Genomic DNA, 24,069 nt, shown 5'->3' on the forward strand with positions numbered 1-24,069 from the left:
GACCCTGGCATTCTGTGTCATTTGGGCAGTTTAGATAACCGGGAGTCCCAAGAGCTGTGAACAGATGGGTCATTCTCCAAAGCCTGGAGGCTTTTCGTCATTTCCTACTTGGTCCCAACCCCTTCACATCCTTCAAGTGATGGAAAGGACTCAATTCCCTTCCTGCCTCCTATATAGCAGAGTGAAATAGCAGCGTGAGTTCTGACGTGAAAGAGGAGAGAATAAACCAAAGGTCTTTCTAATTCAGAACGCTCCTGGGGCCAGATTCTAATTTCAGCAAAGCAGCACTAATCGTCCCACATTGTCTTGGCTACGGCAAGAACAGAGGGACTTTTCAAAATAGACCTGCTTCTTGGCCGTAGAAAGAAAAGAGTTCCATTTGGGTTTCATAAGCCTAATCGGGAAGCGGCATGACCTAGCGGATAGAGCGCGGGCCTGGGAGTCGGAAGATTTGGGTTCTAATCCCAGCTCTGCCACTTGTTTGCTATATGATCGTGAACAAATCACTTGACTTCTCTGGGCCTCAGTTTCCTCATCAGGAAAATGGGAATTCAGTACCTGGTGGCCCTCTGGCTTCAACAATGAGCCCCAAGTGAATCAAAGATTGGGTCCAACCTGATTATCCTCTATCTCCCCTAGTGCTTAGTATAGTGCTTGGCGCATAAGTGCTTAACAAATTTTATTATCATACTGCTTTTAGTGGCAAGTTGTCACCAAAAATGTGAGGATAAATGAGATAGCCATGCCCCATTGAAAGGAATAAATATGCTGTGAGTGTGTAGATTGTAAATTTGCTTTGGGCAGAACTGTGTTTGTTGTTATATTGTACTCCCCCAAATACAATATGACTGAATGAATGAATGAGGGGTGGGTGGGGGGAAAGCACGTCATTTGGTTAATTTCCAGCCATATGAAATAGTTGCACATGGCATTTTCTACAAAGTTTCATCTATCCGGATTAGTCTGTTTTGAGTAGAGCTTTACAAATTTCCAAAAGTGAGAAGAATGCCTAAGTTTTAAGCAATGGTATTTAAGTGCTTACTATGCACCCAAGTGTTACAGCGTAGAATCAAGATAATAAAGTAGAACACAGTGCCTGTCCCATATGGGGCTTACAGTCTAAGAGGAGAGGGAGAACAGATTTTTATTCCCCAATTTACCAATGAGGAAATAAGCCCAGAAAATGAAATGTCTTGCAGGACAACAGCCGGTAAATGACAGACCCAGCATTAGAACCCAGGTCTTCTGACACCCAGGCCCATACTCTTTCCATTACGTCAAGCCGCTAAGCACTGGAGTGGGCACAAGCAAATCAGGTTGGCCACAGTCCCTAGCCCACGTGGGACTCACGGTCTCAATCCCCATTTTACAGAGGAGGTAACTGAGACACAGAGAAGTAAAGTGGCTTGCCCAGGATCACATAGCAGACATAGTGAAGCCGGGATCAAAACCCACAAGAGAGTCTGATGTCATACACACAAGGTTGGTATTCTAAAAAATTTTTCTTCCCACCGGGGTGTTGTAAAACCAGGTTGTCATCTGGCTCTAAAGTTGACATGGACTCCATTTTTGTCTCCTTCCAGGATGGCAGACATGGAGGGACTGATGGAACGCCTGGAACAAGCCGTGATTCGTCTGGAATCCTTGATTTCAGATTCCCGCCCACCTCGAGAGGAATATGGTGTCCTCAATGGATTCAATGGAGGTAGGGACCCAGGGTGTTCTCTGGCAGACTATCGGCAAGTGAATGGGTAGTTTTGTCCCAAAAGGGAGAAACAGCCAAGCTGGTTTTCCCCCTCCACCAGTGGGAAATATTGAAACCTGAAAATGACTTCATAAACAGAAAGAGAGAAAAATGACTTAAGTTTCCATAGAGAAGCGGCAGTGGATAGAGCACGGGCCTGGGAGTCAGGAGAACCTGGGTTCTAATTCCGGCTCTGCTATATGGCTACCTAGTAAGCACTTCACAAGTACCATAATAATGATAATTCAGAAAATATCACATGGCATTTTGAATGCAAATAATCAACCCTCCCTAATAATTGGCTTGATCTGGTCCTGTTTCTTAAACATACATGGTTTCCAGACCCCCTGTTCCTTCAATTTTTTTTTATATTTCAGTGTTTACTATATGTCAAATACTATTCAGAGCAGTGAGGTAGGTACAGGTTAATTTTAATTTTTGGATCATTATTCTGTACTTCCTGGCTGGAAAGATTCCCTCAGTAATTAGCAGCAAGAAATGACTGTTCCCGGAGAAACGCAATATTGATTGTATTCTCTAGGCAGAATGAATCATTCTATTCAATGCTGGGTGCAGATGCTGGGCACACCAGCATGTGCTCATTTGGAAGCTTTTCCTCTCTTCTGTCTCATTTTTACTCCTTTCCTTTATAATATGATGAATACCTTGATTTTTTAATATAGCGCACCTTGATTTTTTAATATAGTGCTTTTATTACCCAGGTGTGCACACAATTACTTATCTCAATTTTTTCCTCACAACGTCCTTTTGAGGTAGAGAGAGGCAGATATCATAAATTCCCATTCTGCAGGTAAGGAAATTAAGGTCCAGAGAGGTTGAAGTGACTTACCCAAAGTTACTCAGCAAACCAGTCACAGAGATGGGATTCTGATTGCCAGAATCGTCCAAATTTTGTACTCTTTCCTTGACACTATATTGCCTCCTTTATAATATGAGGGATTTCTCCCCTGAGTTCCTTGTGGGCAGGGATCGTGTCTACCAACTCTCTTGTATTCTCCCAAACGCTTAGTACAATAGCACACAACATTCAATAAGTATCATTGACTTTGACAGCAGTTCAGAACGAGAAAAAGAGAAGTTTCTATTTTGATATTTGCCTCACCCCGGGAGCTCCGTTGGACCTTCAGTCGATATGACTCCGTAAAGCCCTACATTTTCCCTTTCACCTGTTCAGAAGCAAATTTATCTTCAGGGCTGTGAAAGCTTGTCAGAAAAAGGTAATTACTTCTCACAGGAATGTGCAGAATGTTGTAAATCCTCACTCCCGCCCCACCATTTTGAAATGCGTGAAAGTTGCAACAATTTTGGGGTGCTTATAAATCTGAGTTCTTGGTATTCCCCAGGCTGCGCTTACACAGTTCAAAATAGAGAGGGTTTTTCTCTGGTCAGTCAGGTCAAAATCATTCTAATGGATGGACCACATACCCACTTATGTATCCATTCATTGTCAGCACTTTTAAAAACCTGTAAATTGGTAACAAATTATCTCTATAATAATTAGCAATTTAACATGGTCTAGTGGTTAGAGCACCAGCCTGGGAGTCAGAAGGTCCTGTGTTCTAATCCCAGTTCTGCCACTTGTCTGATATGTGACCTTGGACAAGGCACTTCACTTCTCAGTTACCTCATCTGTAAAATGGGGATTAAGATTGAGCCCCATGGAAGACATGGCTTGTGTCCAACCTGATTAGCTTTTGTCTACCCCAGGGCTTTGTACAATGTCTGGCAAATAATAAGTGCTTAATAAATACCCAAAAAATTATTAAAAGAAACAAAATGAAATGAAAGTGGTGCATAAGAGTCTATTATTTTCTTCCAGAAAGATTGCTAGTGGGAGAGCATCTACGAAGCCCAAGACTGGGGAGGAGGGAAGCAGAAAAAGGAGTGAGGTGGAGACAGTGACAGATTATGAGCGCTTACTGTATCCAGAGCACTGTACTAAGTACTTGGGAGAGTAACAGACATATTCCCTGTCCACAATGAGTTTACAGTCCCACAGGGTTTTGGCCCTTGACTTCCCCCCAGCCGTAATCCTCAGCGGCCTCAAGCCATTGTAGACCTAGCAGAAGTAACGAGACTGGCTTTTATTTAGTACTATCAGAAGGGAGAATAGGAAGGAAGGAGGCAGTATAATGGAGTTTCCTCTATAGGCTGTCTTAAAAAAAAAAAAAAGATTTTTTTATGCTCTTACTATGTGTCAAGCAGTGTTCTAAGTGCTTCGGTAGATAAAAATAATAATAATGTTGGTATTTGTTAAGCGCTTACTATATGCCGAGCACTGTTCTAAGCGCTGGAGGAAATACAAGGAAATCAGGTTGTCTCCTGTGGGGCTCACAGTTTTAATCCCCATTTTACAGATGAGGTAACTGAGGCCCAGAGAAGTTAAGTGACTTGCCCACAGTCCCACAGCTGACAAGTGGCAGAGTCGAACCCATGACCTCTGACTCCCAAGCCCGGGCTCTTTCCACTAGCCACGCTGCTTCTCTATAGAAGTTAGATATAAGTTGATCAGGTTGGACAAAGTCCCTGTCCCAAATGGGGCTCACGCTCTTAATCCCCATTTTACAGATAAGGTAACCGAGGCACAGAGAAGTGAAGTGACTTGCCCAAGGTCACACAAGGCAGACTTGGCGGAGGCAGGATCGGAACCCAGGTCCTTCTGACACCCAGTGCCGGGTTCTATGCATTAAGCCAGGCTGCGGGCTGTCTCCCGTCAGCCCACAGCAGGAGGTGGCCCCAGCTACATCTTTCTCCTGTTCCATCCCATCCCGGCCCTGCCATGAGGCAGACAGCTGTCCCGGGACCACACAGACAGGTTCTGTTGGCAGTCGGTGAGCTGCCCTTCATGAAGCCTATCAGCTGACTTCAGTCGAGGAAAGTTCCAGCAGTCGAAAAGCCTCCTCCCAGGACAAGATTTATATTAGTGATTCTAGAATTTCAGGCTTCTGGTTCTCGTATCACATAGCCTGAGAGGAATAATTCTCCAGGAACCCATGAGGACAGGTGTCTGTTGGGTCTTTTTCCATCATTCACAGGGCGTAAATAAAAACGTTCTTTAGTTCATTCATCTTCATCGGTATTTATTGGGTGTCAGCTGGGTTCAGAGCACAGCACTATAGAAAGTAATAGAAATTCTGCCCTCAAAGAACTTGAAAACTAAATGGGTTGAAAAAGGATTTTATTTAAAGGAAATTTATGTCAATCCTTGGATGCTCACCCAGCCCCACGATACTTTTGTAAATGTTCATATATTCTACCACTTCTATTCCTAATCTATTTTCATGTCTCCCCTCCCCCCCCCCCTTGTAGACTATAAGCTCCTTGTGGGCAGCTATTGAGTCTACCAACTCTATTATACTGTATTTTCCCAAGCATTTAGTACAGTGCTCTACTCACAGTAAGCACTCAGCAAATATCCCTGATCGATTGATTGATCAGGTAAGATGTGTTTTTAATTTCAGCAAGTGTTTTTGGTTCTCTCTCCATTTCATACATGAGATTCAGTAAAGTTCCCTCATAAGGAAGTATTTCCATGCTGTCTTACATTTTTTTTGTTTTTGAAGCCTCTGCTTATATGTCGAGTGGTCATTTAAAGTTACCGATTCGAGCTTTTATAATTCCAAAAGATGATGTCAGTTTCATCAGCTGTAAAACCTCCATGCTTTTTTTACTGTGTTGTCTAATGACTAGAGATTTATCTAGAAGAAGATGAATTTTATCCGGGCAAGGTAGGAACTTCAATCATTAATATTTCTGCTTTAAAATCCTTCTGGTGAATGTCCAACTCAGGCACAGAATGAATCTGGGGCTTTATGCCGCGTTTATGCTAGGAGCCAGAAACTATGCAATCCCTGCTCAACTGTTTTAGATCACAGAGTGATCCGCTTGAAAGGGGATCAAACTATAAATAACTGTATGCATCTCCTGTCAGATTTGTGGAAACCCCCAAGGCTCTGGCCACCTTCTGTAAAGCGAAAGTGCAGGAGAGAATGACAGACACGCAAAGGTTTCAACATGGCTTAGTGTAAAGATCTCAGAGTCAGGAGACCTGGGTTCTAATCTCACTTCTGGCCTGCTGTGTGGCCTTGGACTAGTCACTTAGCCTTTCTGAGCCTCAGTTTCTTTACCTGTCAAGCAGGAGTAATAATACCTGCCTCTCCCTTACCTTACAGGAATGTTGTGAGGAAACAGTCAATCGTGGTATTTTTTGAGTCCTTATTATGTGCGGAGCACTGTATTAAGTGCTTGGGGGAATATAACACAGGAAAATTACAGCCACTTTCCCTGCCCACAATGAGCCCAATGAGATAATCTGTGAAAGTGCTTTGGGAAAATTAAAACGCTCTACAAAAAAACAGTGTTATTCATGCTGAGGCCAGCGGGACAGGGTTCTGTTGGCTGGAATGTTCTCTGGTTTCATACAAAAGCCAAGTAAGCGGCTATGCAGAAGCGTGTTTTCACTAGCTTAAGAGGATAGTACATTCCACGAAGGGCAGTTGAGACCTGGGATGAGAGGAAAGAAACTGTGAATCTCCACCAAGGGTTTGCCTTAGAAGATCTCAGAGGAAAGTCCAGCCCTTCGCTAGAATTAAAAGTGGACGAGCAAACTCGGTGACAAGTCAACCACAGCCTTCTCCTAAACTGTAATTCCAAATCCCCTGAGCTCAGCGTCAAAGCCAGGGCAGGTTGGCTGTTTCAGCAGTCAAGAACTGCTTCTTTCCAGGCTCAAACATTCTTTGCCAATTCCTCCTTCACTCCTGACCTTCTCCAGGAGGTGTGATGAAAAGTAGTGTGGCCTAGTGGAAAGAGCCCAAGCCTGGGACTGGGAGTCAGAGGACCCTGGGTTCTAATCGCAGCTCTACCAATCGCTTGCTGCATCACCTTGGGCAAGTCACTGAACTTCTCTGTACCTCAGTTACCTCTTCTGTAAAATGGGATTGAATCCTTCTCTCTAATATAGACTGTGAATCCCATGAGAGACAGGGACTGTGTCCAACCATATAAATTTATATCTACCTCAGTACTTAGAATAGTGCTTGGCACAGATTAAGCATTTGACAAATAACATTTAAAAAAAAATCAGTGCTATCGGCATTCTGTAGACCCCGTGCCAGGCATATATTACTATGTTCTTAGTGAGTAGCTGAATAGCTATTTGTGAAGTCGAAATAAAGCATGTGAACTGCCACTTTGGCTTAAAGAAATGAGAAAAGGCAAAGAATTCTGGATCTTAATAATAATTATTGTGGTATTTGTTAAGCATATACTATGTGCCAGACACTGAACTAAGCACTGGGATGGGTACAATACAAGCAAGTCAGGTTGGACACATTCCTGCCCCACATGGAGTTAACAGTCTCAATCCTCATTTTACAGATGAGGTAACTGAGGCTACAGATGAGGTAACTGAGGCCCAGAGAGGTGAGATGACTTCTCCAAGGGCACACAGCAGACACGTGGCAGAGCTGGGGTTAGGCCATGACCTTCTGAGTCCCAGGCCTGTGATCTATCCACTAAACCACGCTGCTTCTCAGGAGCTGCTTCTTAACTCTCCTTCTTTCTTTAAAAAAAGTTAAATGCTGCCAGATTGCCTGGAAGGTGGGTAGGGGAAGCTGTATAAATATTTTCCGACCACTAACGTCTTACGCTTATTGCCGCCGTTGCCCTCCTAGCCCCACTGCTGGAACTTAGACCCTTCGAGATGGCCGAAAATTGAACTCTAAAGGTCTTGGTCCTTTTCTTAGGTGCCAGACACTCTGTGGATCTTCAGGCATTGTAAATGAGAGATGGAATAAATGAATGAATGAATCGGTTCAGCTTTCATCCCCACTCTCCAGGAAATACCAGCTGTTGTGCTGAACTGATAGGCAAGTAACACCCGTATCTTTCTTTTTAAGGTGTTGCACCCTACGTGGAAGCGTTTGATCAGCTGATGAATGGCATAGTGGCTGAGTTTTTGAGGAACAGTAAGATCCTCGCGGGGGATGTGCAAACACATGTGAGTACTTTCCTTCCTCGGTCCCACGAGAATCTGTACGTAACTGAGGACACCTCTGCTAACTTGAGTGGCATGAGATCACATTTTTCCTGCGAACGGTGCTATGATTATGGTATCGGTTAAGTGCTTGCTATGTTTCAAGCACTGTTTTAAGTGCTAGGGTAGATATAAGTTAACCTGGTTGGACACAGTTCGTGTCCCACATAGGGTTCTCAAACTAAATTGGAGGGAGTGGGATTTAATCCCCTTTTTACCGTTGAGGAAGCTGAAGCACGGAAAGTGAAGTGACATGTCCAAGGTCACACAGCACTTGGCAGAACCGAGATTAGAATCCAGGTACTCTGAGTCCCAGACCCGTGCTCTTCTCACTAAGTCATGCTGCTTCGAGACTACCTTAACTTAAAACCTTCAAATGCCTCAGATGTGCTGTGCCAAGGCTATGATCATAACTTACTATGTGCCAAGCACTGTACTAAGTGCTGGGGAAGATACAAGGTAATCCAAGTGGAGACAGTCCCTATCCCTTCTGAGACTCACAGTTTAAGGGGCAGGAGAGCCAGTGTCGAATCACCATTTTGCTGATGAAGAAACTGAGGCACGGAGAAGCCAAGTGACTTGCTTCCCTCAGTGGGCAAGTGGTGAAACTGGGATTATATTTCAGGTCCTCCATCTTTCTTCCTCTAATTCTCTCCCTTCACTTTTTCTGTTACAGTAGACATTCATGCTTTTTCACTGTAATGGCAAAAGCCTTTCACTTCCTGATCTTGGATCTTTTACTTTTTTTTTATGGTATTTGTTAAGCACTTACTATGCGGCAGGCACTGTTCTAAATCTTGGGGTAGATAAAGCTAATCAGGTTGGACACAGTCCCTGTCCCACATGGGGCTCTCCTCTTTACAGATGAGGTATTTAATCCTCATTTTACAGATGAGGAAACTGAGGTACAGGGAGGGGAAGTGATTTGCCCAAGATCACAGAACAGACAAGTGGTGGAGAATTGCACACTACCATGGCCATGGGGGCAATCCGATTCATCAGTGTAAAAGGTCTCTTGAGCTCCTGCTTCTGTTTCTCTGAGGATCACTCAGGTGCCACTCAGAGAAGCAGCGTGGCTCAGTGGAAAGAGCCCGGGCTTTGGAGTCAGAGGTCATGGGTTCGAATCCCGGCTCGGTCACTTGTCAGCTGTGTGGCTTTGGGCAAGTCACTTAACTTCTCGGTGCCTCAGTTACCTCATCTGTAAAATGGGTATGCAGACTGTGAGCCCCACGTGGGACACCCTGATTCCCCTGTGTCTACCCCAGCGCTTAGAACAGTGCTCGGCACATAGTAAGCGCTTAACAAATACCAACATTATTATTATTATTATTAACTCTGAGTTGGCTCGGTGGTGTCAAGGCATGGCCGTGTAGGTTCTGGGTGGTTTAGTGAGAAACCATGGAGTCCAGGTGGAAGTGCCAGTGTTTCTGGTTCAAAAGGTTTGAGAGAGCACTAGTTAAGAGAAGCAAAAGGGTAGGAAAGCAGCATGATCTAGTGGAAACAGTATGAACTCGGAAATCAGAGGATGTGGGTTCTAATCCTGGCTCTGCCCCGTGTCTGCTGAGAGACCTTGGGAAAGACTCTTCAGTTTTCTGGGCCTCAGTTACCTCACCTGCAAAATGGGGATTAAGACTGTGATCCCCATGTGGGACAGGGACCGTTTCCAACCTGATTACCTTGTAACTCCCCCACTGCTTAGAACAGAGGTTGGCACATAGAAGCGCTTAACAAATACCATTATCGTTAGTATTATTATGATCAACATGGCCTAGTGGAAAGAGAAGGGGCCTAGGAGTCGACGGATCTGGGCTCTAATCCCAGCCCTCCTTCTTGTCTGCTGTGACCTTGAGCAAGTCACTTAATTTCTCTGGGCCTCAGTTTCCTCATCTGTAAAATGAGGATTAAATACCCATTCTTCCTTCTACCTAGACTGTGATCCCCACAGAGACTGTGTTCAACCTAACTTATATCTACCCCAGCACTTAGAACGGTGTTTGACACATAGTAAGCACTAACAAATGCCACCAGCATTATTAGTACTATTACCATTATTATTTATAAGACCAGTCCCTACCTCTAGTCTTGCCTCCTCCCTGATTACTCTTGAATCCCACTGACACCCACACCTGCAGGACGGGACCCTCAAGCATATCCTGAACCCCTAGCTCGCATTCATGTTTCCCTTTGGATTTACTCAGCGCTTTTCAATAATTCTCATTTGTGATTCCTTACAAAAGCTCATAGACTCACTCACTGGTTATAATGAGCACTTACTGCAAGCAGAGCACTGTACTAAGCATGTGGAAGAGTACAATATAACAATAAACAGACACGTTCCCTGCCCACGTGGAGCTTACTGTCTAGAGGGGGAGACCGTCATTAATATAAATAAATTACAGGGAAGGAACAGTGCAATAGAGTTGGTGGGCATGATTCCTGCCCTCAAACATTATTTCAGGAGAAGCCTAAAACATTGTCAGATCCCGGCATTTGAACGGTTCGTACAGTCCTGTTTTGTTTCTTGTTTATCTTAAAAATGCAAGGCACGCTGAGAAGAACCACCTACCATGTGGGCGACCTTGGTTTTTTGCTGTCCGGGCCTTGGTTTGTGTATCTGTTGCAGTTCTACTCGGGAAGGATTTGTGAAAGGACAGAATAAAAGATTATGAAAAGCCAAGCTATATGTTACTGATTTTTCCTGGAGACATTCTGAAAATGTGTTGCAAAAAGCCCAGCTCTCCTCTGAAAGTTTAGACAGTGTGTTTTTAGAGGGCCAAATGGAACTACTGAAGTCCATCTGTGTACTACCTTTAGTTGGACAAATAACCTATTTCTTCTGCATCTTACAGTGCCCGTGTCGTGTGCATTGTGCTTGCAGCTGCTGTCTTTCACAAAAAACAAGAGTGGGGGTTGACTTTTTATTTTTTGAGAGCACACCTGTTGTCTAGAAAAAGCGCGCATACCTGATTAAACAGGATGGAAATCTGAGAAGCGGGAGTTTTTATGTTGTTGTTTTTTGTATTATGCTGAAGAAGTAGCACTAATGTGCATCGAGTTGGCTCCTGTCCCTGCTTTTAAAGGGCTGTTTCTCCGGGGCTATTACTGGTAAAATAGGAGCAGAATTATGCTTTCACATCAGCTGAAATGGTACTCTCCTGGTTTTGGCTTGGTTGATTGTACACACAACAGGCTATTGACAATGCAAACCACAAAAAAGGGGTAACGAATTGCCTCAATTAGAAGGCTCTGCTGAACAGGAGAAAGTAGCAGGATTTACAAGATTAAATCTAAAGAGTTCTCTTTGGATGAGAGAGATGATGAGGGTAAGGATCATATCCTTTGAGATTCTCCATCATTTAGTGTAGTTCTAGAAAGGGCATTAAAAAATTCAAACCTTTAAAAATGTATGTATATATATATATATATACACACATATACTGGGTGCATATATATACATGTACATTTTAATAGGATTTTAGTCAGTTTAATGTCCTCTGTATGAGTTGAAAAGATCATGATTTAAACACTCAATTCAAATTACTTTGCACTTTTTTTAAATTTTATGGTCCTTAATTTAAATATTTGGGGTTTTTTTTGAGGAGTGACAAGAGTGTGGCCTAGTGAAAAGAACCCAGGCCTGGGAGTCAGAGGATGTGAGTTCTAATCCCAGCTCCACCCCTTGTCTGCTGCATGAACTTGAACAAGTCACTTAAAATCTCTGTACCCCAGTTATCTCACTGTAAAATGGGGGTTAAGACTGTGAGCCAATCTAGGACAAGGACTGTATCCAATCTAATTAGCTTGTATCTACCCTAGTGCTTAGTACAGTGCCTGACATATAGTAAGTGCAAAATAAACACTACAATTATTATTATTATTGCTTACGTGATTTCTTGCTAATACCATGGCCATATGTAGAGTTGGCTTTTGATTTTCAGACTGCATCCATGGGTCCTGGGGAGAGAGAAACTCCTGCATCTATCATTCAGTCAATCAGTGGCATTTATTGAGCACCCATCATATGCAGAGCACTGTGCTAAGTTCATAAAAGAGTACAGTAGAGTTAGATATGATCCTTACCCTTAAGGACCTTAAAATCTAGACACTCAAATCCCTGATGGGGTGAAGCACTGAGTTTAAAGGTAGGAACAAAAGTACTTTGGGAGAAGGGGGCTTTAAAATCTAAGTACTTAGAAGTAGGGAATCAAGAACATAGATAAAGCAGTAGGGTTGGGGAGATGAGAGATTAATCAGGGAAAGCTTCCTGGAGGAGATGTGGCTTTAGTAAACTTTGGCACGCTTTGTCCATGAAAATACCATAATGCACCTTTCCTGGCACCCTACCATTCAATCAGTCGATGGTACTTATCGACCGCCGGTTTGGGTAAGCACAGCTCAGACAACAATGGTTAAGGGGGAGAAAGTATGTTCTACTACCAACGGGATGTGGCCCTTTAATTCTGAAACTCATCGCTCCTCATTTCAGTTCTACTGACCTAAGCGAGAGAAGCCTAGAAACCTAATAATTCAGACCTCCTAAAACATTACATCTGGAACAAAACAGGACTGGGGAAAATGCTCCCATTCTCTGCTTATGAATCCTAGAAAATATGTCAACTGACAGTATGTATCGAGTCCCTCCTATATGCAAGTTCCTGGTCTAATCGATCAATTCATTGTAATTTTTGAATGCTTACTGTGGGTAGAGCACTGTACTTAGTGATTGGGAAAGTACAATGTAATAGAGTTGGTAGATGGAATCCTTGCCCACAAGGAGCTTACAGTTGGTAAGCGGAGACAAACATTAAAATAAATTACAGACGGGGAAATAGAGAATAAGGATATTTTCATAAAAGCTATAGTGAGTACCAAAATGCATAAAGGGTACTGCCCTAACGAATCATTGGTATTTACTGAGCACTGATGGTGTGCGGATCACTGCACCAAGCACTTGGAAGAGTAAAGAAGAGCTGGAAGTCATGATCCCTTCTAAGGACTTGGGAGAATTCAGTCAAGTAAACACAATCTCTACCCTCTAGAAATTCACAATCTAGTGAGTAGAGTTTACAGTCTAGAAAGTTAAGAGAAAATGCATTTTGAATTATTCAGGATTCACTCAGTATCTTAAATTCCATTTCTGCTTCAAGACTAATCCACCCTTGCACATTACTCCCATGTCTTTCGTTCCATTTATCTAAAAGGCCCAGGTGAATCAGGCATGTGCAGATTTTATCTTTCTGTGGAAAAGGAGCATCTCCACCTGAAATGAATAATTCAGGCATATCAGTTGTTTAATCCTGAAAAAGAGGAATAACTCCATAAAGCAAGGTCTGCTAGCCAGACTCATTGGATGACAAAATGTAGATTGAAATGGTGATTCTAGCTTTAAGTCCTGATAATGGCTTGGACCTTTATTCCAGTCACTGTTCCCAGACAGAATTTTCAACTGTCTTTTAGCAGTGATTAAAGCCTGCTGATAGGTATTATCCTCATCCTGTGATGAAGAGAGGAAATCACTGGTGGGTTCCTAGAGAGCTAAAACAGGAATTTTTTACTTTCAAAAACATGCACTGAAGAGATTCAGCAGTTTTGTAAAGGACACAAGCAACCAAGCAGATTGCTCACACTCTATTAGTGTAGCAGACACTACAGTGGATTACTTAAGGGGCTCTTTAGAAGCAGTGTAGCCTAGTGGAAAGAGCGAGGGCCTGGGCATTAGGAGAACCCAAGCCTAACTCTGCTATTTGCCTGCTGTGGCAACTTGGGCAAGTCAGTTAACTTCTCTGTGCCTTAGTTGCCTCATCTGTAAAATGGAGGTGAAATGCCTCTCCTCCCTCCTACTTTCATTCAATCGATCGTATTTATTGAGCATTTACTGTGTACAAAGCAGTGTACTAAGTGCTTGGGAGAGTACACTACAACCATAAACAGGAATATTTCCTGCCCACAATGAACTTACAGTCTAGAGAGGGCTTAGTGTGAGCCCCATTTGGGCCAGGGACTGTGTCTGACCTGATAATTTTCCGTCTACTCCAGTGCTTAGTACAGTACTGGGCACATAGCAAGCTCTTAACAGACACCACAGTTGCTACTATTATTATTATTATTATCATGGAGAGGTGCAGATAGCGGGAAGCATTAATTGTTCTTCTGCCAGGTCTACCTAATCACACCAGAACTGAGCGACACAGCAGAAAGAGAAAGAAGATAGACGTGTCTAATGGGATACGCTCAGTGAGTCAGTGCCCCGGAACCACAAGACATTGTGATGCTCTTTCTGACAAGAAAATAGTAACGAATGCCCATCTCACTTACTTGATCATCACGGTACTGCCCTGAGGGGTTAGCGCTAGCTGGTTGAAAACAAAAAAATTTTTTGGAAGGAGTGACTACACTTTTGGGGGGCTGGACAGAAAGGCTGTTCGGAGACCGACGCTTAAAGGAACAGACCGATGAAAGACAGAGGTGCTGGAATTTGACCAGAATGCTCAGAGAAAGAGTGACAGAGGCAGAACTGAAACTTGGCACTTGAGACTCTCCTGTTAGTGCTGAAAAAGAAATGAATGTGTTGTATCTGTTCGACTTTAGCTATTAATTTGCTTTCATAGTTGAGAGGACAAGAACCTGTCAAGTTTCAGATGTGTTCTAAAATGAGCCTGCACTTGAAAATACGCACCGCGAAGCCTGCAAAATACAGGAGGAGAGAGGGAGCAGGAGAAGACAGATGGGGATAGACAGGGAGGAGGCAGATTGTTTTCTTCTTCTTCAGGAGATGATGGATGAGATTTGGTCTTGAGATTTCAGGATTGAGAACTGGAGCAGAGGAATTGATTATAGGGCTGTCAGTTTCCACAGTGCCACTCAATGATATTTTTTGAAAGCTTACTGTGTGCAGAGCACTGTACTAAGAACTTGGGAGAGTATAATACAACAGAATTCGTAGACGTGTTCCTTGTCTGAAAGGAGCTTACAGCCTAGAGGGAGACAGACAGTGAAATCAATTAAAGATATGATGTGGAGCTGAGGATGGAGAAATTATTATTCACTGATTCAATCATATTTATTGAGCACTTACTGTGTAAAACTAAGCTGAGCACTTACTGTGTGCAAAGCACTGTACTAAGCACTTGAGAAAGTACAATACGACAATAAACACACGCGTTCCCTAAGATACAGTGAAGGGGTGGATGCAAGAATAAAAAGCCTACCCATTTTCTCTAGATTTGAACTTCTTTTTGTTTTCATTTGCTCTCCAATTTAAAATTCCACCCTGGGGAAACTACTCTCCCTACTCCGACCCCAAAATGTCAGCTTTTATGATGCCACCTCTGTTCTGTAAGGTCAGAAGTTGGAATGGGATGCTGCCTATCGCAAAACCTGTCACTCATCAGGGTCCCTGCCTCCCTTTCCTTTCTGCCCATGATGAATGAAATGTTAGGAATAATAATAATAAAATTGTGGTATTTATTAAACACTTACTATGTGGCAAGCACAGGAGTAAATACAAGAGCCCACATGGGGCTCTGTCTAAATGGGAGGGAGAACAGGTATTGAAGCCCCATTCTGCAGATGAGAGAACTGAGGCACAGAGGAAAAGAAGTGACTTGTCCAAGGTCACACAGCAGGTATGTGACCGAACCGGAATTAGAACCCAAGACCTCCTATGCCCAGGCCCAGGCTCTTTCCACTAGGCAACGCTGCTTCCCTAGGAAGTCAAAGCAGAAGACTGAAAGGGTCAGGCCAATAATAAAGGACTGTTTCAGTGGCCCAGTGGAGAGGGAAGAGAGAATGTACTTGGATCTGTACCTTTTAAGCACTTGATTTTTAAGCACTGTCATTCATCTGTAATTTGTTTTTATTAATATCTGCGCACAGTACGCACTCAATAAATAAGGGTGAATGAATGAAGTTGTATGTTAAATGAAGCGAGTTATGAGGAGTGGCTGTCAAACCCTCCCATAGCATGAATTTTATAAAATAAGTAAAGGATATGAATCCCTGTTTTGTCAATGTGGACAGAAATAATAATACTAATAATTGATGGTATCTATTAAGTGCTTACTGTAGGCAGAGCCCTATACCAAGTGCTTGGGAAAGTGCAACATAATAGAGTCAGTAAACATTGTCTTTGTCCACGAGGAGCTTGCGGTATGAAGCGCAAACAAGGTGCTACTCATATAGATATAAAATAATCAGATCAGACTCAGTCCCTGTTCCACACAGGGCTCGCGTCCAAGTGGGAAGGAACGCAAGCATCTTAATCCCACTTTACAGATGAAAGATTGTGACATGCCCAAGGTCACACAGCAGGCAGTGGCAGGGCAGGGATTAAGTGACATCTCCCTCCTTCAGGCCAAAAGGGCAAAGTAGCTAATAAAGTTGAGGATTATTTATGGCTATTAATGCCTCTCTTCCCCCTTTCTACTGTAAGCTTGTTGTGGACAGGGAAACTGCCTACCAATGCTACTGTATTTACTCTTCCAAGCACTTAGTACATTGCCCTTTATTGATTATTTATTGATATTAATGCCTCTCTCCCCCCCTCTACTGTAAGCTTGTTGTGGGCAGAGAACCTGTCTACCAACGCTGTTGTATTTACTCTTCCAGGCATTTGGAAGAGTGATTAGTTACTTGATCGATTAGTTGATGATCGATTAGACAACATTTAGACAAAAGCTGTTGAGGGGAGAACAAATATAACTTACTGAAGAAAGACTATTTGATTTCTATAAGGGAAAATCACGCTTTGTTAATCTGCTCGTGGTTTTGGAAGGGTTCAGTAAACATGTGGACAAAATGTATTTAGATTTTCCAAAGACTTTAAATCGAGGTTTTGGAAAGAACACAATGGGTAGGGATAAATGTTTGCTTTTCTGGATGAAGAAGGATAAAGAGTAGTGGGTGGGGGATGAGGGGGAATCTCCCAGAATCAGATGCTGGAATCCATTTTATTTAGAATTTTCATTAGTGATTTAAATAATCTCCCAGTTTGATAGATGGCCCTAAGCTCTTCTGTGTGGTGGAATGTGCTGATGGAGAGGAACTGCAGGAAAGTCTCCGAATGCTGAGCGGATGGGCAGAAAAGTGCCAGATGAAAAACTTCAAACAGTGAACTGTGAGCTAGTGCTAGGCGACGGAACCAGGGAAACTAAGACCAACTGTGCTCATAGTTCTGAGCTATCAGTCATCATAATAAGAATAATGCCAATTATCATTCTGTAGCAAAGACTGCGCTAAACCCTGGGGTAGATACAAGGTAATCAGGTTGGACACAGCCCCTATCCCACAGTGGGTTCACAGAGAGGGAGAGAGAATGGGTATTTTATCCCCACTTTGTCCCCATTTTCATCATCTGTAAAGTCTAACTCCATCTAAAGGGAATAGCTTCTTGATAGTTTTATTTTACCTAGATGATTTCCGCCGCTTTTTTCCCCTACAGTTCCACACACTACCCAGCTATGTAGAATAATAGAGCAAACCCAACCTGACTCTGTGAGCCCAAGTAACTCTGGCTCTAGGGAGCATTTGTCAGTCTGATTATCAACGTGGCTTTGGATTTAAATAGCAAACATCAGGCCCTGCGCAAAGATTTGCTTTCTCACCTACAGCATATATTAATAGGGGAGGGAATGCATTTCCGTTCTGCTTTTTTTTCCATACTCTTCTCCCCTCAGTCAACCAATGCTATTGAGTGCTTACTATGTGCAGAGCGCTGTACTCAGCACTTGGGAAAGTGCAGTAAAACAAAATTTGTACACATGTTCCCTGACCAGAACGAGCTTTCACTTCCAAAGCCTTGAAAACAACTCTAATGTATCTTCAGCTCGGTAGCTTGGTATTTTTAATTCCAATTTAGAATGACTGGGGCGTGAGTAATCAAGTCGAATCTGCGTTTGTTCTTATGGCAATGAAACACTCAGAAGAAAGGTTCTTGAAACAGGGTCAGGGAGGGAAGAAATCATTCAGGAACTAAATATGCGCCTAGATCTGTGGCAAATGGAATTTTTCTCCTTGGCATCATACGGTTTTTTCAAAGTGCTTTAAAAGAATAAGTTCTTGAAAAATCAAACACTGCTATAAATAAGAAGGTGTTCACTTGGGCCGATGTTTCCTTTCCAGAGGTGAAATGGGAGTCAGGGCAAGAGTGGATTTCTTGAGTGGTATTTATTGAGTGCTTACTCTGTGCAGAGCACTGCAGAAAGTGCTCGGGGGAGTACACTATAACAGGGTTAGTACAAACTCCATTAAGTGGTCGCATTATTCAAAGTAAAAAGTACCATTTCGCCAATTTCCCCTGCCGTGTTAGTCCTGTCGGGCTTGAGAGTCCCACGTGGGGCTTGCCACTAATAATAATGTGGCATTTGTTACTGATATCCAAAATCTAAGGGTACAGTAATGTGGGCTCCTTACCTCTTTGTTTGTGAGTGCTGTGTGGGATAGGGACTAAGTCTGATCTGATTATCTTCTACTAATAATTATGATAAGGGTGGTTTTTGTTAAGCTTTCACAATATGCTAAGCACTATACTAAGCACTGGGGTGGATACGCCATCCCCAGCGCTTGGAACATTGCTCAGCGCTTAGAACATTGCTCAGCACTTAGAAAAGTGCTTGGCACATAGTAAGCACTTAAATACCATCATTATTATCTCCGTCCCCTGCAAGGCTCACACTCTAAAGGGGAGGGAGGATAGGTATTTCATTCCCATTTTACGGATGAGGGAACGGAGGCACAGCAAAGTTGTCACACAAATCACCCAGAGGCAAATGGCAGAGCCACGGTAGAACCCAGGTCCCGTGACTCCCTACCGGAGTGCTTAGCACAGTGTTAGGCTCATAGAAAGTACTGAATAAAATGTCCTATTGGGTCTTTGGGTATCCCTACCACCATTTCCCTCTGCCCCACATTCCCTGCTGAAAAGGTACTGTCATATTTCCTGGACCTTGGCTTCAGGAGACCTAGGACCTCCTTCTAGTATGGACTTCTGGGATGGTCTTTGATAAACCAATTGTCATTTTTCCCCCTCGAGGAGACAAAAATCCTTCATTTGGTCTTTTTTACTCCAGAAGGCTTCCCGTGTGTTTTCTGAGAAAACGTTTGAGTGATTCGAACTCCTTAGAAGTTCTGTAAATTCAAAGGAGTTGCTGTGAGACCTTGGCTAAGCCACTTAACTTCTCTGTGACTCAATTTCCTCATCTGTAAAATGGGGATTCAAAACCTGTTCTCCCTCCCCTTAGACTGTGAGACCCATGTGTCTGACCCTATTAGCTTGAATCTATCCCAGTGCTTAGTACAGTACTTGGCACATAGTAAAAGCTTAAAGAATAGCACAAACATTATTATCATAGCAGCTTGGAAAAAAGGCTTGTAAGTACAGAGTTATGTATTTCACCTGCATAATGATGGAATGTTGAGATAATCATTTTGATGAGTAACTTTGAAGTAACTAAATATTCCCAGCTGTAAGAAAATGAAAAATTTAAAAAAATTGTGGGAAAGAGATAGAACAGACCACCATGCTGCTTCTCTCTGCTTTCCTTCCTTGGAAAATGTCCATGATCCCATCTCTGTTAAGTCTCTGACCTGTAGATAAATGAATAAGTAAATTCAGTTCATTATTTAAAGTAGATTTTATGCTGGGTTCCAGAAACTGCAGTGGCTGGTTTAATGTTGATCATTTATAAATGCATTGTGTTTTTCTTCCCCTATCTGAGCCCTGTGAGCCTTGAGAAACATGATAAATCCTTCAAGAGGGAGATGAAGAAAACTGTGGGAGGCGGAAGTGCTTTCTAAGAAAGAGGGGATGTCTTTTGATGGGAAAAGACTGTCGCAAGTCCAAGGAAGATTTTGGTCTCCTCTTAGTACCTACTGATGCTTGCTACGCACTTTCTACCAGAACAGAGGAGAGGTTGAGGGTCACCCCTGCCCCCTGATTGGCCTTGTGATCTTTGTCAAGTCTCCCGCTCTGAGCCTCAGTAAAATGGAAATAAAATGTTGTGTGGAACCCTGTCCACTCTTGCTCAGTTGTATTATACTCTCCCAAGTGCTTAGTACAGTGCTCTGCACACAGAAAGGGCTCAATAATTACCACTGATGCTGATTATCTTGTACCTGACAGAGCACTTAGCACCTGTCAATCAAACGTATTTACTGAGCTCTTGCTATGTGCAGAGCACTGTACTAAGTGCTTGGGAGACTACAATACAACAATGTAACAGACACATTCCCTGCCCACAAAGACTTTACATTCTAGAGGGAATCTGGTGAATTCCAAAGAAGAGTCATTAAAGATTCACCAGTGAGAATCACTTTTTATTCCAACAGACAGCATCCATTTAAGCCTCCGCCATTGTAACTTCAACTTCTACACCGGGTGCTTTATAAATATCATTATTATTTTTATTTTTCATTATTTGAGTGAGATAGGGCCTTTAAATCCTCTACTCTTTTTGATTATTTTGGTTTGGCCAACTTTTTTTTTTTAAATAAACCAAGATTTGATTATTTCTGTTCCCAGCTTTTCCACCTGACCTTACTATATTTAGACTGTTCTTTTGTGCCACAGGAGCTCAAATTTCAGAGATGCCAAATCTACAGAAATGGTTATATGTCTTATTCATTCTATCCTATTTATTGAGTGCTTACTCTGTGTACAGCACTGTACTAAGCACTTGGGAAGTACAGTTTGGCAACAGAGACAATCCCTACCCAACAATGGGCTCACAGTCTTGCAGGGGGAGACAGACAACAAAACGAAACATGGAATATGGAAAAATATGGAATCAAGCCAAACAATCTATCCCAGGGCTTGCCCCAAACCACTGCTCTTCTGTATTTCCATGGACAGGAATTGTTTGCCCAGAAATAATACATTCCATCTAATTAGAATTGGCTTCTCTGTTTTGTCTTTTTTTAAAAAATGGTATTTAAAAACTTCTGCGTGCCAGGCCCTGTACTGAATGCTGAAGTAGATACAAGTTTACCAGGTTGGACACAGTCCATGGCCCACATGGGGCTCACAGTCTTCATCCCCATTTTACAGATGAGGTAACTGAGGCCCAGAGAAGTGAAATGACTTGTCCAAGGTCACATTGTCTGCTGAGAGGAGATTAGAACCCAGGTTCTTTGACTGCCAGGCCTGTACTCTATCCAGTAGGTAGTGCTGCTTTGTTTTCACCCAGATGGATTTAAAGGAGAACTTAAGACTGTGAGCCCCACATGGGACAACCTGATTACCTAGTATCTACCTCAGCGCTTAGAACAGTGCTTGGCACATAGCAAGTATTTAACAAATACCATCATCATCATCATTATTATTATTGTCTTTATTTGCTCCAAACTAAAATGTTAGCTGTCTATTGAGGGAGACTTATCTCGCTTCTCTGGAAGCATCCAAGTAGGAGGCAGGAAAGGAAAAATTGCTTGTATCAATCTGGGTGAATTTTGCAACATCTTAAATGGGGTCAATACTGTGCTTTCTCTCCCCATCCCAGGCAGATAGCAGTAGGCCGGGTTTGAAAAGAGGATGGATTTTGCTCGGAGGCTGAATTTTAGAATTCAGCAGTTGGCGAAAGCCGGCTATTGAATGAGATGATTTCACTCCTAAGCACTTTTAATTCATGTCTTTTTCCAACAATTCATCACAATACTGCCCGGTGACCCGAGTTGAAAGTTCATAATGCAGTCTTGTCCGATTTATATAATGTGACTTAGCAAAGAGCTTGGTTCAGCGAAAGAGGGAACCGAACATGGAGAACAGCCTTGTCTTCTGACTTCTAAACTTTACAGTTAGGTCCACCTTCAACTTGGAAGGCAGAAAGTAGGAAAATAGCTGCTATTATGCTAGACTGTAAGCTCCATGTGTGCAGGGAACATTCCTATCAGCTCTGTTGTATCCTCCTCTCCCAAGTGCTAATACAGTGCTCTATAAGGGCTCAGTCAATACCACTCATTGATTTACTGTGTCATGGCTTTTTTCATTAGGCCACTCCAAGAAGTAGCTTCTAAAATATCCTTTAGGGCTCTGCGAACAGTAAGCACTCAATCAATACGATTGACTAATAAATGCCACTGTTAGGAAAAATAGCATGGAAAGACGGAAGAGTTGAAATAGTAACAAGCGTAAATCCACTCTTATCTAAACCTGGACATACCTACTCCCCTCTCCTGGTAAGAGTCAGACTTTGTAAATCCATCTCTGAAACTGAACCTCCCCAAAATTATCTTGAGGGATGAAGAATTGATCTGCAAAACTTAGAACAAAAAAGAAGATACCAAAGTGCCCGTGCAGAAAGTAGAGTTTGTTTAAAAAAAGTCCTAAATGAATGATATGAACTGTCCTCATTGATCAGACTTGCCCCCTCACCCCTCTGTAGTGCAAAAGAACCTTTAATGTCATCTCTGACCCTTGTGACTTCTCCCAACAGTTGTAGTTTTTGACTTCCTGCTGTGATGCCTTTAATATGCATGGGCAAGTGCCTTTATCCTGCTTGTGAGAACTGAACTTTTCAGAAGGGGCATCTGTTTGTCTTTGATGTTTAGAGGGCCAGGATAGACGCAATAAACCCCCTGAACAGTAGAAGAAGGACTGGGGAGAAATGGCCAGGACAAAAATATCCAGCCTATCTGGGATGGAGCCAGGTCAGAGGGAAGCCATGTTCTCTCTGATCCCCAGGCTCTTTAGAAAAGTACTAACCCATTTGAATCCTGAGACCTCTAAGCCTGCAGGGAGAAGAGATGGGCGATTGGTGGATTTCTTGTTGTTCTAATGGTACTTTTTTAAAAAAGGGTATTTGTTAGGTGCTGACTAGGAACCAGGCACTGTACTACATTCATTTTACCTTCCCCCAACCAGCATGAGAAGCAGCGTGACATAGTGGAAAGAACACGGACCTGGGAAGCAAGAGGACCTGGGTTCTAATCCCAGCTCTGCCTCTTGTCTGCTCTGTGAGCTTGGGCAAGTCACTTCACTTCTCTGTGCCTCAGTTCCCTCATCTGCAAAATGGAGATTCAATACCGGTTCTCCCTCTTATTAGACTGTGAGCCCTTTGTGGGACCTAATTGTCTTGTATCTATCCCAGCACTTAGTTCAGTGCTTGTTACAGAGCAAGCTCTTAACAAACCCCAATTATTATTATCATTGCAAGGCAAATGTTGAATCTTCTGTTTGCATATACTACAATACAGCTTTTCTCTAACAAGGGGGGTGCATCCTCACAAAACTGCTGGTAAAGGAAAATTCTTACTATTGCACTCACCTGCCATGATTTTTCCAGTTCCTCATGAACTGTATTCCATCAGACTCTCCCCAGTGGACCAATTTTTCCTAATTCTCTGGCCAGTTCCTAGCCAAAACATGTAGTAAAAAGCATGCATTTGTTAATGGTATCTGTTGAGTGCTTAGTATGTGTCAGCCACTGTACTGAGCACTCGAGTAATTACAAGTTATTCAGGTTGGACACAGTCCCTATCCCACAAGGGGCTCACAGTCTTCATCCCCAATTTACAGTTGAGGTAACTGAGGCACAGCGGAAAAAAAGTGACATGACAAAGGTCCGACAACATCCAAGTGGCAGAGACGGGATTAGAATCCAGGTCTTTCCGACTCCCAGGCCCGTGCTCTATCCACTAGACATGTTTCTTCTCTATATATTATGGCAGAATGGACTAAACTTAGAATAAATAAATATATGCATATATTAAAGACCTGTGTATATGTATATTTTAAGAATAACCCACAAGTGCCTGCCTACCCCCCCCCATGAGAGTTTATATTTTCTTCATAGAGAGAAAAAATGAATTAAGCAAAATCTCTTGACAGACTAACAGATGGACATTTAAATTTGAAATTAAGGAGAGAATTTATGGTAATTCTGTGGCATAGTTAGCAGGCACTGGAAAAGTAAGTGACGGAAGAAAAAGGCATGGTTTGGAAGGCCTCTTTAGTGCCTGAAGAGTGAGCCAGATGTCTTGAATCTCTTGAAGTACCAGGGCATCTGCCTTTGAGCCTGGCAGTAGTAATAATAAAAATAATAATAATTATGGTATCTGTTAAACGCTTACTTTGTGCCAGGGACTGCACTAAGCACTGGGCTGGTTACAAGATCATCACTTTGGATGCAGTCCCTGTCCCACATGGGGCTCACAGATAATAATGTTGGTATTTGTTAAGCGCTTATTATGTGCAGAGCACTGTTCTAAGCGCTGGGGGGGATACAAGGTGATCAGGCTGTCCCTCATGGGGCTCACAGTCTTCTTCCCCATTTTACAG

The 24,069-nt window shown here is 42.8% G+C and overlaps 1 protein-coding gene across 4 annotated transcripts in view; it reads left to right on the forward strand.

Moving 5' to 3' along the window:
• Window positions 1–24,069, forward strand: part of CAP2 (cyclase associated actin cytoskeleton regulatory protein 2) — a 73,702-nt gene that overhangs the window by 25,373 nt on the left and 24,260 nt on the right. For 3 of the 4 annotated variants that reach the window (XM_007666435.4, XM_007666434.4, XM_007666436.3), the window contains exons 2-3: window positions 1,584–1,705; window positions 7,663–7,763. In XM_007666435.4, the coding sequence (XP_007664625.2) occupies window positions 1,585–1,705; window positions 7,663–7,763 (222 nt within the window). In that variant the 5' untranslated portion in view covers window position 1,584. Of the gene's footprint in view, window positions 1–1,372; window positions 1,483–1,583; window positions 1,706–7,662; window positions 7,764–24,069 lie in introns of all 4 variants that reach the window. The other variant, XM_039910536.1, reaches the window with a different exon arrangement.

The sequence above is a fragment of the Ornithorhynchus anatinus genome, chromosome X2 (assembly GCF_004115215.2).
Source record: "Ornithorhynchus anatinus isolate Pmale09 chromosome X2, mOrnAna1.pri.v4, whole genome shotgun sequence".
NCBI lineage: Eukaryota > Metazoa > Chordata > Mammalia > Monotremata > Ornithorhynchidae > Ornithorhynchus > Ornithorhynchus anatinus.